This window comes from Rhipicephalus sanguineus, chromosome 2, assembly GCF_013339695.2.
Source record: "Rhipicephalus sanguineus isolate Rsan-2018 chromosome 2, BIME_Rsan_1.4, whole genome shotgun sequence".
Classification (NCBI taxonomy): domain Eukaryota; kingdom Metazoa; phylum Arthropoda; class Arachnida; order Ixodida; family Ixodidae; genus Rhipicephalus; species Rhipicephalus sanguineus.
The window spans coordinates 59,103,920-59,120,373 of NC_051177.1; the positions used below are offsets into that span (position 1 = coordinate 59,103,920).

General features: G+C 48.0%; 1 protein-coding gene across 2 annotated transcripts in view; it reads right to left on the reverse strand.

Moving 5' to 3' along the window:
* LOC119383042 (putative polypeptide N-acetylgalactosaminyltransferase 10) overlaps positions 1 to 16,454 on the reverse strand; it is a 143,996-nt gene that overhangs the window by 24,411 nt on the left and 103,131 nt on the right. For both annotated transcript variants that reach the window (XM_037651020.2, XM_037651021.2), the window contains one exon: positions 1,132 to 1,298. In XM_037651020.2, coding sequence (XP_037506948.1) covers positions 1,132 to 1,298 — 167 coding nt within the window. The remainder of the gene's footprint in view (positions 1 to 1,131; positions 1,299 to 16,454) is intronic.

A 16,454-nucleotide genomic window follows, 5' to 3' on the forward strand; every position in this document is an offset into this window, starting at 1 on the left:
AAGGCAAGTGTTCACACTTACGAAAATATCTGAACGGGGAGAAAGAAGCATAAAGCGTCGTTTTTCACGGCACAGTCAAGTACGGTGCACACACAAACGCCAAACCGTTAAGAACGAAACGCATTGATCATACAAGCGAAATAGCGGAGCGCGAGGCTTTGGCGTTTGGCGGCAGGACGCGACAGCGAGCGGAAATTGGAAATTTGTCGTCCAAGGCATGCGCTATATCCTGACCACGCCAAGAGGTAACTCTTTAAAACCAGCGCTGTGTTTCTGGTACTGGAGAACGTGTTACCAACCTTTCGGTGACAAGACACAGCTCTATATTTCAGTAACACCCTGCAATCAGCGTGAAATAATGCAACTCGTCATCATTCTGAACAGTAGCGCAAAGAAGCACGCGGACGGTGACATATCAAGACGGGACACAGCGCTAACTAACAACTAACAAACGTGAGAGGCGTTGTTAGTTAGCGCTGTGTCCCGTCTTGACCTGTCGCCGTCCGCATGCTTCCTTGCGCTACCGTTCAGAATTTTCATTACCAACTAGCCCATCAGTCCGTCCTTATGAGCGTCATCGTTACTGAAGATAGTACATACAGTATCTCCTAACAGAAACTCAATCACTAAATTACTGTCAGCGTACCGACTGCGTACAGACATTTGCTCGATAGATCGGGAAGTTCGTAAACTCTGTAGACACAAGTAGTAGATATTAAGGATTTCTAGATTGCCCGCAATCTTATATGCGTTAGCGTTATACCGGGCTACGGTAGCCGCAAACGTGTGAGGCCGGAGAGCTGGTGGCATTCGGTGGGCCCGAGATGAACCAGGCAAGCACAGAATTTTCATTGCAGAAACCTAGCGCATTCTATTACCCGGCTGGTGCAAATTCTAGGCATCGGCATAATTCCGAATGAGCTGCCTTGTTCAACTTTCATTTCCCTCAAAGACACTCGGCGAAAACAAACAAACGTGTCTATAATTGCGGCTGCGCGAAGCGTCACAAGATGTCGATACCATCGTTCGGCAACCCGGTATTCTGTAAACCCATTTGCGTATATCCGAATACCGTACACGCTAAAACGCCTATTGCTCGACTCTGTTGCCTGGCTGGACAGCCAAGTATACCTTTGTTGCTGTAGTCATCGGCCAGGATGATCTCCTTGATCAGCTCCGGCGGTGACCGGTTGAGCACACTGGTAGCAGTACGCAGAAGCGTCGTCCAGTGCTCGTTGTGGAATGGAACAATCACGCTCACCGTCGGCAGCTTGGGCACGTAGTGCTTCTTCAGGCATCTGCACCATACGAGAGGCGACGAAGTTATCAGACAAACCATGACTTGACTCATATAAAGCTGGTTTAACAGATTCTAACACATCGTAGGTGACACTAGACTACAGTTCAGGCAAAAAAGAAATAATTTCCCAGGTAGATGAAGGTTTCATGTGATGAGAAGTTTCCGAGCAAAGAATATTGCTGGGGCCGTCGTTTCGACGGGGGAACTTCGAACGAGAAATACGATCTAAACCTTTGCCTGGGCCGTACCATATGCGGGTAACATTTAGATAATCCTCACGGTCGAGCTTCGGTATATCATCCCTGAGAGCACGCAGACAGTATTCTACGCCTGTCGTGATTTGCCGGCAGGCGTATAATGTCACAAAGCCAGTCCAAAATGTTACTTTAGGAACACAGCTATCTGGCTCATAGCTGAACCCTGGTTACCGAAAGTGCCGCTTAAGTGGGTAGATGAGGGAAGAGGTGAGCCGAGCAGTTTGCACGCCCTTCAATTTCATATTTGGTGTGCGCTGATTGTCTGTGCGCTGCATGTTTTTTGTTGTTGTTTTTATTGCAGGAGAACTTCCAACGCTCGCCAGTGCCAACGCTCGCCAGTGCCGCGGCTTCTAGTTGCCGCAGATCCCCGTACAACCGAGTTGTCAAGGTGGAAGCGATAATCCCCGGTGCCTTGCGACGAACCGAGGAGCGGTTGAGCCCCGGCTTAGGACGACAGGGAGGTCGGGGCAGGGGACGTGAAAAAAAAAACGAGATACGGCGAACGAAAGGCTGCAACAAATCCTCCGCGACAGTGCGTTTGCGCGTGTGTGCGTTCGCCATAAAACCAACAACTCGAACGGTATAGTCGGAAAGAAAAGTGCAAAAGAAAACGACACACAGGCTCTATCTCCGTCGAACGCAGCAGTTATTTTCGAAGATTCCAAAAGGCTGCAGACAGCATCCCCTGCTCAGATTTAAAACGGCGTTAATATAAACTCCGATAAAGAAAAAAGTGCCAGTTACAATGAAAATAGCGTATGTCGGGTTTCGTTGTGTAAACTGTGGTAGCTGCCGCAACATCGAATTCAGGAACGCGTGGGAAAGCAGGGCTCCGCTACCCTATAAGGCAAGCCGACGTTGGAGAACTGCACATCAACAAACACTCGTGCATTTCTGCCGCAACGTTTAGTATCATTGTACTGAAGCAACTGCTGCGACGCAAGACATACTTCTTCGAGACAAACTCGGCACGCATTTCACGTTAGTCAATGTATACCAGAAGAACAAGTCTAGGACGAGCTACCCTTTAGATCTGGCTAGAGCAACGATAACTTCAAAAAGCATTTCAAATAAACACACACAAAAAACGTACGATAAAGGGATTAGTTTGACAAAAAGATTCACTTTTTACGCACACTTTCTTTAAGGCACAGAATTTCCCAATCACAATTTTTCTTTTGTTCTTCTAGCTTAGAAACACCCTCGTCATGCCGCGAGCGGTTTCCGGGGGTTGCAGGATCAAGAGGAATATCCGCTTGCGCAGTTATTTACCTCGCTGAATCACATTACGTTTTGATGTTTTGTTGCCGCTCGTTTTCTGGCAAAAGAGCGTCTTCCGATTGCGCTCTTTTTATCCGGCAGCGTGGGTCGTCAGGCGAGAAATAACAAAACGGTAAACACTAATGCGACGCGTCGAACACAGAGAGAGAAAAAGAGTAAACAAGAAGCCCCGCAGAAACCTCGCAAAACGAATGCGGTGGAGTGAGAGGATCCCATGAAAGTGAAGAAAGAAAATGAAAGAGAGCAACTAAAAATTACAGCATATCCACGGGTGAATGATGAAGAGCTTGGGCGAAGCTACTGAAGCAATCATGGTTACACCGTGAAATGTTCAGTGGTTTCGCCAAGCAGTAATCAAAGCGATACGCCGCTTTGATTATTTTTCCTTTTTTTTCTTTTTTTTCTTCTTTTTTTATTATTTTTATTTTTCTAGTTTTTTTGTTTTCTTTATTTTCGGTTTTTTTAGTTTTTATTATGTTTTATTTATTATTTTTATTTTCATTTATTTTTGTATTTTTATTATTTTTTTTTATCTCTATGGGACAGCGCTATATCGTCACCCAACTGCAGTTTGCATGCATCTCTATGGGAGAGCGCCATCTATTGAGTGATATGGGAGACGCGACGGCGGGGGCACGCCGGATGGAGCGACGGCCGACCAGGTGATGCTATAAGGACCGTCGCCTCTAAAAGAGAGAAAGAGAAAGATCGGAATCACACTGAAGATTAGCCTAGCACGCCATTTATAGTATACATGAACACGAGCGGCAAGCGAGTACGACAAAACTAAGCGTCAAGGTCGCGAGTCGACATTCTCGGCGAGCTCAGGATACGGAGAATATGAATAATGACACGCGACATTTCTCGGCAGCTTCATTCGATATGACAAACGCTGCGACTAGAATCAACGTGGCTGTCGTGGGCACTCGCTTCAAAGATCTTTAATCAGAAGCTAGGATTATCTCCCCGTACACAATGAATAAGGCGTACTGCGCGCAAGTGAACTCGCGTTGCGTCCTTCGCACCCGCACCTACATCATTGCCCCTCGCGCAAGTGCTACTTCCGTGATGTAGCGTGGTCGATTGCCTAACTCCTGAAACACATGAAACAGAGTGACAAAGGACAGACGCCGGACCCTTTTGTAGCAAGAGTTCTCCCCGAATTCCTAGGTCATAAGCGCACATCCGGTATGCAGTAACAAGCCGTACGCAGAGCTAATTCGTCGTCGCAACGTTCAGGAATCCAAACCGATGGAGGCTACAAGTGCACTTATTTTGGTTTCTGAAAACTTTAGCAAACACCTCTCAAAACTTATGCAAAACAAAGCCAACTGAGCACGTTCGCGAAGAAGCAAGGTCCCGCAAGAATAAGTTACACGTTTGTATCACTGCAATCAGGCTTCACCTCATAACGACCATCGTTGTGGGGAAGCGCGTTCCTGAGAGCATGTAAAATACACGCGCGTCTACAAGTCGTGATGATAGCTAAGATATGACACAGGAAACATATTTAATAGGGCTTTGTGACAAAAACAAATTGTTGGAATTATTATCTATAGGGATGTAACACATCCAAGCGGAGCTGTAGGTTATCAAGCCGTAGTGGATTCCTGCTGAGTAATTTCACAGTATGGGTTTATGCTCAGAATGCAAAACGAGGTGTTCTTTTGTGCGTGCGTGCGTGCGTGCGTGTGTGTGTGTGTGTGTGTGTGTGTGTGTGTGTGTGTGTGTGTGTGTGTGTGTGTGTGTGTGTGTGTGTGTGTGTGTGTGTGTGTGTGTGTGTGTGTGTGTGTGTGTGTGTGTGTGTGTGTGTGTGTGTGTGCGCGCGCGCGCGCGCGCGCATCCCGCGCTTATAAGAATCTAGTACGATGGTGAAGGATGAAAGCTCAGGAACCGTGTCTCTGTATACGTGGTTTTATATCGAACTTTCCCTTGAAACGAAATTCCCTAAATCAAAGAAACCAGAAATCGTCGTTAAAAGTTGCGGCTGTGCTTAACATGAGCGCCGACGTCTCCAGATGACGTGACACGTAGTCACTGGAGATTGGTTGAAGTAAGCGTGCCTGTTGACACACCCATGTGCAGGTCTCATGCGCAAATGCCCAAACTTCCGAAGCAGCGAAACAAGTTTCCCCGAAGAGCTTCGCAGTAGGACAAGGGAAAACAATGAAACTGCCAAGCGCATTCCTCATGCGCAGATCAGCCGAATGTTATACATAGAAAACGCACTCCCGCTCTATCGTTAGGATTCGAAAATACTTTTGAGTTTGAGCGACGCAGTTTTAACTAAAAGTCTGCCGCGCAAAAGCGGACATTCTTTCAACTTATGCAGGCACGCATTCGAAAGCTAACTTGGAACGGATACGAATCGAGCGAATGCGCATGAAGAGCAAGACCCAGGAAACGAAGAACGAAGCATGAAGACAGAGAGGAGAGAGAGGGAGAGAGGAGGAGGAGGAGGAGGAGGAGGAGGAGGAATACGTCTACGAACTAGATAAACACTTTAGCATAAATTTAGCATCTTACTCGTGGGCACGCGATGTTGGACGGCGATAGACAGCGGGATGCCTTTAAAGAGCTCCCTTTCAGATGAGGAGCACAAAGTCTATGCAAATTGCGGCTGGAGCCCCGTCTTTTGTAGTAGGCCGGCGAAGACTCCCACACTGGCATGCTATGCTTTGTGTGCCACCACCAAGGCTACCTCGAAAGAAACAGAAAAGAAAAACGAGCGAAGAGGCGGTGGCTTGGGAACGACATCTCGGACTGTGCAACGCTTCATTGCACAAAAAACGAGGTGACGTGGGTAAATTTAAATTTCGCTATTCTGATAAATAGTCGCCTAGTGACGGCTCAGAATTAAACGACGCGGTGCGACTAAATCCACACAATGCGAGCGCTGCACAGTCTTCGGGAAATTACGCGCCGAACGAACTAAACACAGAGCGAAAACTAAAGATACAAGAGCGTTGCTCCTTTTAGCCTTCGACGTCACTGCTTCTGGCGATGTTCAGACATATAAGGCGCGTAGACGTGGTCAATATGAACAAGATCCTTATGCTCACCGAAACAAACAAAAAGAAGCTGGAACGTTATTCGTAATTCAGAGACATACGAAAATTCGTAAGAGCACGTTTGTAATGAAATAAATATTTTTCGTTGTGTAGCAATAGTAATCTACAGCTGGTGCTGGTGTTTGTGGTGTAAATGTTGGTTAGAAGTAAAGGAGAATTGATAAAATAAATGTCCATCGTGGCTAAAAATTATCAGTTAGGTTAAATATGCGTAGGATTCATTAGCCTTTTTTTTCACACGCCTGATGGGAATTATCATTTCTCACACGGCGACATTCAGCGTACCTTCAAAAAATGAATTACGCTTATTTTTGAACAAAATTCGCATCTCACAAAACGATCTTAATGAAGCTTTTTTCTTTTTTTTATGGGCTCCGTATTTAACACCTCTTGAACCCAGGCGTTCAAGTAAAAATGGAACAGCCCAAAATCACCTGATGTTCCATAATGCCCGCGTCTCCGCGCTCTCGTCACATCCTCCGCGACGCTTTCACGCCGTCCGCGCCGTTTTTTCCCTCGTCGCGCGGACGGCGCGACGAGGGAAAGAAAATGACCGAAGCCCTTCAGACGAACTTAAATAGCGAAACGCGCTTCTTCATTCATGGCGGCGCGTGAGACGTTAATGATCGCGGACGGTCCACTCCCGCCGGTCACTCAACGGGCTGATTAAGCGGACATCTGCTGTCCTACTCGGAAGCTTTCCAGTGGAACCTGTCAAGTCCAGTGCGGCAGGGTGTCCATATATGCACGGCGGCCCCGCCCATACCGCGCTTACGTTGTTTTATTCGTCACTCATTTCTCGTCGTCAAAGGCCGTTTTACCTGCGTGCGTGCTTCCCCTGAATACTCGTGCATGAGAGCGGAAAAAGTAGTCATATCGGCACAAAATGTAGGCCTAAAATTATGCCCTCTAATTGGGATAAAGCGGCGCTTTAAAAAAAAAAAAAAGCTGTGAAAGTTAATGTTTACGCTGACGCGTTGAAGAGAATTTGTGAAAGCTGGTGCGTAGGCAAAAGTTTTACCTCTTACACTTGGAGTTGTGGGCCCGTTGACTCGCTATTTCGCCTTTTATCCATTGCATATTTGTCTTTTCGTACCAGACAATAATATTAATATTGATAAACACTAAATATTATTCACCCTCCAGCAACTGTTACGTTTTTTCACTATCAAACGCACTACTCCACACAGGCTGCGTACAGCAGTGCAGATTTATGTTTTCTGCGCAAGATTTACGCGCCACACTACTCCAGCTTGTCTTAACCAGGCTTCTGCGATCTCTTACACCGCCATCGACAACAGCCGAAATCATCAAGTATATGAGATACAAATGCAGCAGCCATCCCCGTAAAACAGTCAAGATCAACAGAGCATGAAGTTACCGAGTTCAGCGAAGAATGCCTCAAACTGGTTCGCTAGTTATCGAGAGAAAAAAAGAGACAGAGGGTTCTACGAACGAAGGGAGAGGTATACGTCGCGCCTGAATTTTGAGTTCCAGGCACGACGGGCTGAAAGTGGCATGTACACAACAAAGTCAAGATGGGAGCCGACAGATGGATACACGGAGCGGGATAGGTTGAACGAGCAGGAGAAAGTGCCTCAGACAGGCTGGCCGACGTTTCGATAGGAGGACCTTTGTCAATGGCGCCTTTTCATCCTCATCGTGTTAGTTTTAAAGCTACCACGCCTAGGATGACAAGACGCCTTTGACAAAGATAGGTGCTCCTATCGAAACGGCGGCCAGGCTGTCTGAGGCACTTTCTCCTGTTTGTTCAACCTATGTACACAACAAGGCACTTCCCGACCCGCTGCCTGAAGTGCGAATCAGCGTTACACGCACGCCAGGAGTGTACGCGGCACGCAAATACGCATAAAGTGGTACAACTAACGGCCAACGCACGATAAAAGGAAGCCACTTAACGTGAGCCGCCTGCCTTTACTTATGCGGGTAATGCTCAAAGAGTCAGAAAGCGTGCGAGAGAGAGGCGGAGAATGCTCCACCATTAGCCGTAATTCTCGTGCATGTTGTCACGCTGGGCTCCGTTGGCGAGAGAAACAAAGGGGCGCAAACGCTGTAAACATACTTGGCCTCATGGCGAATGCCTTCGAGAGCAACAAGACCTTTCCGAGACAATATGACAACCTTGAGAAGCACGCCGCTGTAGGGTGTAATGAAGACAAATATTTGGATCTAACGTACACGGTGCAAGCAGAACCCGCAGAGCCAGGCGAAAGAAGGGGACGAAGTGTATTTCGCTTAGCTTGCTATAGCAGGCTGGAGACGCACCGCTGACCGTGCTTTTCGAGGCTCATAGCGAGCGAGAGATGCAGCTTAGCTGAAAGTGTTTGGAACCTTTTCTGCAAAGCTTGGCGGCAGCTACGTGTTGGTTAAAGTAAATTAAGCCCACATGTAAATAAATCTACATGCACTACGTGTTTAAACAATCTGGCAACGCAACAAAAGAACTACTTGTTTGCAACTAAGTGTGCCAACAGCTGCAGAAGTTATGTGAACGACCCCATCGAATGAGAGTGCGTTGACAAACGTCTCAGTAGCCTTGTGTGGCCTGAAAATGTTGCCTCGGGTAGGAAAATACCGCGCATGACGCTGAAATTTTCGCCCTAACTCTAGCCCAAAACACATTTCTGCGTACGCTCGTATCTCCCGAATATTATCTTAAGGTCATCAAACTGGCGTCTCGTCGGAGCTATGTGGCATTCCCTCCGCAGTGTTCTCATCTTAACCGCTAACTCCCATACACAGACTCTCACATAGGCACGCAGTCTAACAGAAGCTTTAGCTTCAGTAGAACATGCTGAAAATTTATCTTAATTTAAGCAGACAACGTCACCCTCTATGCCTACATCATTTAGAGCGGGTTATTAGTTAACCAGCGCTCAAGAGATGGGTCAGGCTATAAATTTATCTTAAGTAGACGATGCTGCCCTGTATGCATACATATATTAAAACGGGTTACTAGTTAACCAGTTGACTGTTAAGCCAGTGACATTGGCAAGACAAATAGCTTACGCATTATTTCGTATGCATGAACATGGTGACATCTCAAACAGCTGATTGTGCATTCCAAACCATCAGCGAATGGCGTCGTAAAGGGTAATTTTCCCAGACCCATCCCGTAAACAGGAGTCATGCGGTCGTGACAAGTGTAGTTGCATCGCAGTCACATAAACTTCCTTCCACTTGCTCATACATTAAAATAATGTAGTTTAGAAACAGGATACGCACGCAGTACACGCATGCACGGTCAAATGATTCCGTGTCCATTTGAGCCGAACGACAAATGGCACACAGACGGCATGGATACTTACGTACACTGACCATTACATTCGCATCGCTTAAGACAAGAAAAAAAAACTCATAGGGTCCTTATGCATTCACCTAAGACAACTTGAAGGCGAAAGCCTTCTTCTTCTTATTCTTCTTCTTCTTCTCAGTCGTATGTATTGATCCTCCCTCCCACCACGAAAGCTTACTGCACCTACCGTAGCTTTGCAGTGCCTCCAAGCTCGGAGACATCGCAGCTCTCTCCACGTCACGTCGTTTTGCAAGAGCGCCTCAGAGATCGGCACACATTTGATTAAGCGATGATGTCGCGTGGTGACGTCATCATGTGACGTCATATACTCTGACAATTAGCGACGTCACGATGACGTCATTGTGCCGTAATCTCTGATAACGCGACTTTTGGCGTCGTTCGTGTTGACGCCGACGCCGCCGACGATCGCTTTTCGCGTTTTATGAGGCATGTATAGCTTTCGCCTTAATAATGCCTCGAACACAGCTCGTAGAAGCGTCGCCGGAGGGAAGCTGCGTTGTTTTCAAAGTTCAGCGACGCGCAAGTCACGACGCTCTCTTGAGACTCGTGTACATCGAACGGAGCACGAGCGCACGCTCGCTGCAGCCACGCTGAGTTTCGGGCTACGACGTCCCCTGGGTCACCGCAAGAGCGCGTAAGTGGATAGAGACCAAAAAAAAAAAACAGCAGTAAAGAAACGTGAAGCGACGAGCGGGTGCGAGCGCCGTGGTAGATCCGGCGGAAATATCGCTAACGCAATATGCGTGTTCCCAGGCGCGCGCATAAAAGCCACCGGCACGCGAAACAGGCAAGAAAATGAGAGTGGAGCCGGCGGCGGTCCTAGGAGGCACTTCTCTCGACAGGGAGTGTCTCCTCCAAGTCGACGGACGAGGCAGGGAGAAAGGAAGAGAGAGTGAGGGGAGAATCATGCATGCACGGAATAGCTGGGGCGATGCCTTGGGCCGAGGTACCGCGCGCGCGCTGAGCGCATATAAATATTACATAGGGGTGCACGCAGGAGCGCGCTGGGTGCGAAGGTTCAAAGGGCGCGCGAGTTGTTTTGTCGCCCGTTTCGTCCCAGGGGTAATGCGGGACACGCGACCCTCTTAGCCCGCTGAGACGCCTATGCCCCAGGCACAAGACGAGGACGTCCGAGGGCGGGCGTTTTCGGGGCCCGAGGCACGACAAGTCTCTGCTATAGGCTTTTCTGCGAAGCTGTCCTATGTGAGTCGATTCTCGTGTAAAGGCATCATATTGCGAGCGATTGCGAGCGAGATTGTTTGGACGCAAATGCGGGACTGAGGCACGCGGTAATGCAAATTCACTCTGGCAGAGGGGATACGGGAAGATTGTCCCTATATTCGCGCCAAATAGCCCTCTGAATAAGTCCAGTGCTGGCCATTGTCTTCCGCGCCTAGTATATTCTATATTCGCTCTGACTCGTTCTTTCCCGAAACAATAAAAACTGCATGGCATACATCCATTTTCAGATTCAACGGAGCTTCTTGGCTGTCACGACCCTATGATGGGTTTTCCTACAGCTGTTTCACCGGAAAGTGCGTCTCAGCTGTCCCGCCGGAGATTATGTCAACTATGTTCACGGTGCCGCCCAACGGTGCAAACTTCGTCCTTTTTTTTATTTTCTTCTGAGGGGTAAGGTGGCTGCAGTTATCAGTTTTAGCGACAACAAAAAACTTGACACTACTGTTAATACCGATATCAGATGAACACTAAAACCCGCCACGCGCGCAATGTCACTAACATGTCCAATGTTTTATATTGCTATGAAATAACTCGAGGTTCAAGTACAGGCAATACCTCACGGAGGCATCAAAAGCTTTTGTTTGTTTGTTTTTTCGCTTGATAGTTCGCAGTTAGTATGGTAACAAAGCCACGCAAGTTATTGACCTTGAACAAGATAGCGCTTCATATTCACCGTAAATTTGCAGAGGCGAACCAACCGTGCAGGTAATGAACGACGCTTCGCTTTAGACGCTATACCGATGGCCACTACCGGATAAAATTGATCGTCTTCCTTCTAAACGAAACAAACGAAGAAAAGTTAAAGATCGTGAACACTGAGCTCTTCCATTCGTCTGAGGAACCGGGGTATGAGCCTAGGGAACATTTCTGCTCCTTGCATTCGAAGAAAACATAAAGCCGGCTACAACGAAATAAAAAGAATGTCGAGAGATCTTCTGAAGGCCTCTTCCACATTACTTCGAGAAGCAATGACCGGGTGGAAAACATAGCAGCAATTGGGAGAATCAAAGCAGCAATTCTACGCGTGCGACCCCCGTCCTCCTTTCATCGAGACGAAAAAGAAGACCAAAAGTAAAGGAAGTGCTGTGTTGAAAGAAAAGATGAAACAAGGGGTGCCACCATCAATTGCAGGTTCGTGTTTGTGAAACTAAAAAGTTAAGAGAAAGTCCGAGGTAGTCGCTTAGTTTACGTCCCGATTTTTTTTTTTTTTTTGTTGGACACTGGTCAGTGAGCTCGCAGAAGCGAGTTGAGAGCGCCATGATCAAACGAAGGCGAATAGAAATAAGAAAGAGCGAGAAGATGAAGAGGAGGAGGAAAAAGAGCACAAACCCGGTTTTCAGAAGCAGTATGCCCTCTGCTCACTCTGCCGCTGCGATACCTCCTTTCCGGTTTTCACGGCCGGTGCTCGAAGACGAACACGCTCGCTTTCTTTCTTCGCCACCACCGAGGCGAAAGTGGAACGAAAGGACGGAATCGAAGTGGGAGGGGTCACAAACTCATCGAGACACGCGGGGAACTGAGCGAAACGCGCGGAATAAGGTTGCACCGCCTCAGCGCCATCTTCATGCGAAATGCTCCAGAAACCAAACGCAGAAATGCGTGTCTACCACGACGGCTGGATAGTGTGCTCCCATAGACATATGCTTCCGCGCACTCTTTCTCCTTCCCTTATCGTTCCCGAGAATGGCAATGTTATCTTTTAGAGGCTATAGGATACTGTTACTACACAGCGAAACAGACAAGACTCAGTGCGACCGTTTTACTCTGGATTACAAAACGTGACTAGATGAAGACGATGGAGATAGCGGGGCGCCGTATAACGTCGCTGCGGTGGTGCAACGCTCGCCGAAGGCGGAATTTACAGTTATCCTTGCGAACGCCTAATTTACAGCATGGCCCAAGAGAGGACAACGAAAAAGCCGTACATGCGAAGCAAACAACGGCACGAATAAAGAAGCAAGCGCGCAGGAAATCTTCTCGAAGGAAGACGACAATTTCAACGTTGATACTGCCTCCCACTATGCGATACACTGAGCAATCGTCACACCACGATATGCAGTGCCTTCGTTTTTCGAACTGCACATCTCAGCGTCCTTCCAAACCCTACGCAATAAACCCAGACAAAAAAATATATAAGAATAAATCTGCAGTAAATTATTTAAACAGGTACCGTTTCGCTTACCGAAAGCGTTAGTCCGCGAATGCTATATCATGTCAGAAGCATCCAGAAAAACATGGCTGATCCCTCCGTCATAGGAATCGGTATAACACGAAAGTGAAACGTGTCTTCACAGAAGTAGTACTTATTGTGTAGTGATATATGAGAGCTTGTGCAATGTCTATTTGTGTTTGGCAGCTATTCGCGGCGAGATCGACCTATAGGTGGCAGCACCGTCACCCCGCTAGTGTGGATACTGGTTTCGTGTGGTGTGTGTAGAAGTGCACGGGGCTTCTGTTTTCACATCGTGATTTTGTGTTCCGTACCCGCAGAAAACTCTTCGTTATCGAGGATGAGGTTTTGTTCGGTGCCACAATGCCGCACATACTGCACAGAGCCAGGGATAAGCTTCCATTTTTATCCCACCGACGCGGAACGTCGCCGACTGTGGCTCGTTAGCCTTCGTAACGGCAGGACGCCTTCCAAGTACGCGATGGTGTGCAGCAAGCACTTCGACGACGGTGCATTCGCATTCGCAGACGAGAAAGAATGGTGAGTAGTCAGCGATAACTTCGCTAATGCGTGCATTTATATGCTTGTTGCTGCTGTGCACTACGAGCGTGAAGACGGTCGCAGTAAGCGAACGCTCGGGGAAGCTTCCTTGTGCTTCAATTTTACTACACTTCCGCAGGAAAATTAAGCGAGAATCAATCGAGAAAGAAGAAAATTAATTCATGGAATTTATTCTTTGTCATTCATGTACCGTCTGCGCTGTGAATGCGAAGTTTGTTCGCGCTTGGCTATGAGTCTGTTTAAACGAGAGTCCCCGAGCCCTTTTGTAGTTCGCGCATGTTCCACTGTGTTTACAGGGCCGCGAGAACAGTGAGAACAGTTCTCAGTATTCCGCAGGGCAAGTACGTGCACCGAAACGCGGCAAGTGTGTATGCATGATCTGGTGCATAGTAAAGGGTATCGTTTTATGAGCCCTCACACGCCACGTAAGCGATGAAAATGCGCGAGCGAGTTTATCGCCACTGCTTGTCTTGATGAATATATTTTTCTCGCTCGCTCTCTTTTTTTTAAGGGTTTTCGCGAAAGAGATTGAGGCCTGACGTACTTCCGACACTGAACTTGCCACAGCGCAAATTTGAGAGGCATAAGCTACCTCGCAAGCATAGGTCAGCAAAAAATGAGGAGCTCACTCAGACTCACTCATGAAATATATCTTGCCGTTAGGGCTCACTCGGACTCGGACTCACCAAAATTTACCTTGGCCGGACTCACTCGGACTCAGACTCACTATAACTTTTCTCAACCGGACTCACTCGGACTCAGACTCACCGAAATATAATTCTCTCGAACTCGCTCAGACTCACACTCACGGCTCGATCCGAGTCTGAGTGAGTCGATCCGAGTCATGAGTCGACTCATGAGCCCGTTCGCCTATAATTAGCTCTTTCTACCGTAGTGTCCCAATGCTCTTTAGCACCAATATCTCGCAAAATCGGTGCTCTACTTTGCACATTTTCATCTCGCACCTTCAAATAAGAGTTATCAGAGTTTGCAATCTAGAAAGGACATCTTTATTAAAAGAGATGACTCACACGAGATATTTTTATCAATAACTTCCCGTGAAAGAATCTGCGGGGGGGGGGGGTCAAGGCACCTCTTCCCCTCTCCCTGCGCAACTCACACCTCTGATCAATAAATATCGAGCTGACGTATAAACGGTAGCCTGTGGAAGTATGTGTGAGTAGACGTGAGTATAAACGTGAGCCGACATAAGGCTGATAGTAATGCTGAAGTTGAGGTGATCACGATAGGTCGGCAAAAAATGAGGAGCTCTCTCAGACTTATGAAATATATCTTGCCGTTAGGGCTCACTCGGACTCAGACTCACCAAAATTTTCCTCGGCCAGACTCACTCGGACTCAGACTCACTATAATTTTTCTCAACCGGACTCACTCGGACTCAGACTCACCGAAATATAGTTCGCTCGAACGCACTCAGACTCAGTCAGACTCACGGCTCAATCTGAGTCTGAGTGAGCCGACTCATAAGTGAGTTTGCCGACCTATGCTCGCAAGTAAACGGGTGTCTTTGTATACATTTCGCCACTAGTTATAATTGCGCAAGGCAACTCAGTTTTGCGATTTCCGTGTCATTCCATTTTCTGCTCTGTTTAGGGGACAATTTAGGTACCGAAGTGTCAGACCTGACTTGACAAATATTTCTCTGTAGTGGGATCAGCACCCTACACAACTCAAGCTCGTCGCGTAACCTATAAACGACAGTCCCGAAGTTATACACCTAACCACAACGCGCAAATGCATGAGATCCTTTTTTTTTAACCACCGAGCCGATAAAAGGCTATATTCACATGCTATTTAATACTTCTCATCTTTAGGACAACGCCGAGTGCACTTTGCAATGCGCTTGAACCACAGAGCGGCACCTACACTGATATGACTCTCGTGAACGGACGGTACGACGACCACACACAGCACTCTCGACAAGTGCACTCACTGATCTTATTACAGTACATATATAGCCGCTCAAGGCCAAATGCTTCTTTACATGTTGTTAGGCATACGTACGAGCGGTTAAAGTTGCACAAACGCAACGGAGCAAACCGCCTTTAGAGGCCCTGCATGACGTACGCGCACATGCAAACACAACGCGGCTAGCAGACGACGCATGGAGCAATCCACACTAGGCGCGCTTCAGCCAGTAGCCGCCAGGCGGCGACTCCGCTCGATCTCGCGGCCAATAGCACCGTTTGACGTGGATGCACCCATATTGACAGCATGTCTTTATCGCGACGACTAACGCCCATGATAATGATTAAACCGTTGTGGTAGCTGACGGTGTGAACATATATTTGGACACAGCGAATCGTGAATCCCGCGTAAGGATGATATCAACAATCTCATAATCAACACTGGTACCCGGTATGCACTTCTTCAAAGCGTCGTCCATTAAGGAGAGAATGGCACTGTGTGCGCTTTCAAGTAATGGGTAGCCGACGCCTGTGCTCATGCATACATAACACACACTGCGCTTCAGCAACACGGGAGGTAGATGTTCGTAGCCTGAGCCGCAAACGCGTGCGCCCCGCTGGCTTCTTTCTCTCAGGCGCTGCTCTCGCTCCACCAAGGCACGACATTCGCCCGTCGAAATCGCGTCCTTTCTGCAACGCATATTGCAGCAGTTTTGTTAGTCGGTGCTCGCGCCATTGAAGCAGTCGGCGGCGGAGAAATACCGTTGGTGCACGTGGAAGCTGCACTACTCCGATGAGCCGACGCACGCTAACACGAAGCCAAAGGCAAAGAACGTAACTGCGTCATGGGTGCCTCGGCGACGCCAGCGCGGCCAGTCTACCTCTCTGGTACCGAGACGCTTTAACCATGACCTCCGATATCGCGTCCAATCTCGGAGTAAGCGCTAGTAAGTGTCGATCGTGAAGCATTACTTATTTTCACGTCTCACAGACGGCGGCACCGGCCCACTCCGCCCGCCGCGAAAGAGAATGTGTGAAAGATATAAGGCGCGTTCGCCCCGTGTCTAGCATCTCGCGAGTTAGCTTAGTCGGTAGGGCGTCGGGCGCTTGCCGTCGCGGCCGCAACGTCTTGGGTTCGATTCCCAGCGGGGTGTCTTGTTTTTTTGTTTTTTTTTCTCACCCGTTGGCGTCCATTTTATCAACGTCATATCCGTGACGGATGTACTTGGTGGACCCCGGCATAAAACACTTTCGTGTTTAAAAAAAACGACGGAAATCACCACTACAGTACCCGCCTTTGATTCGCT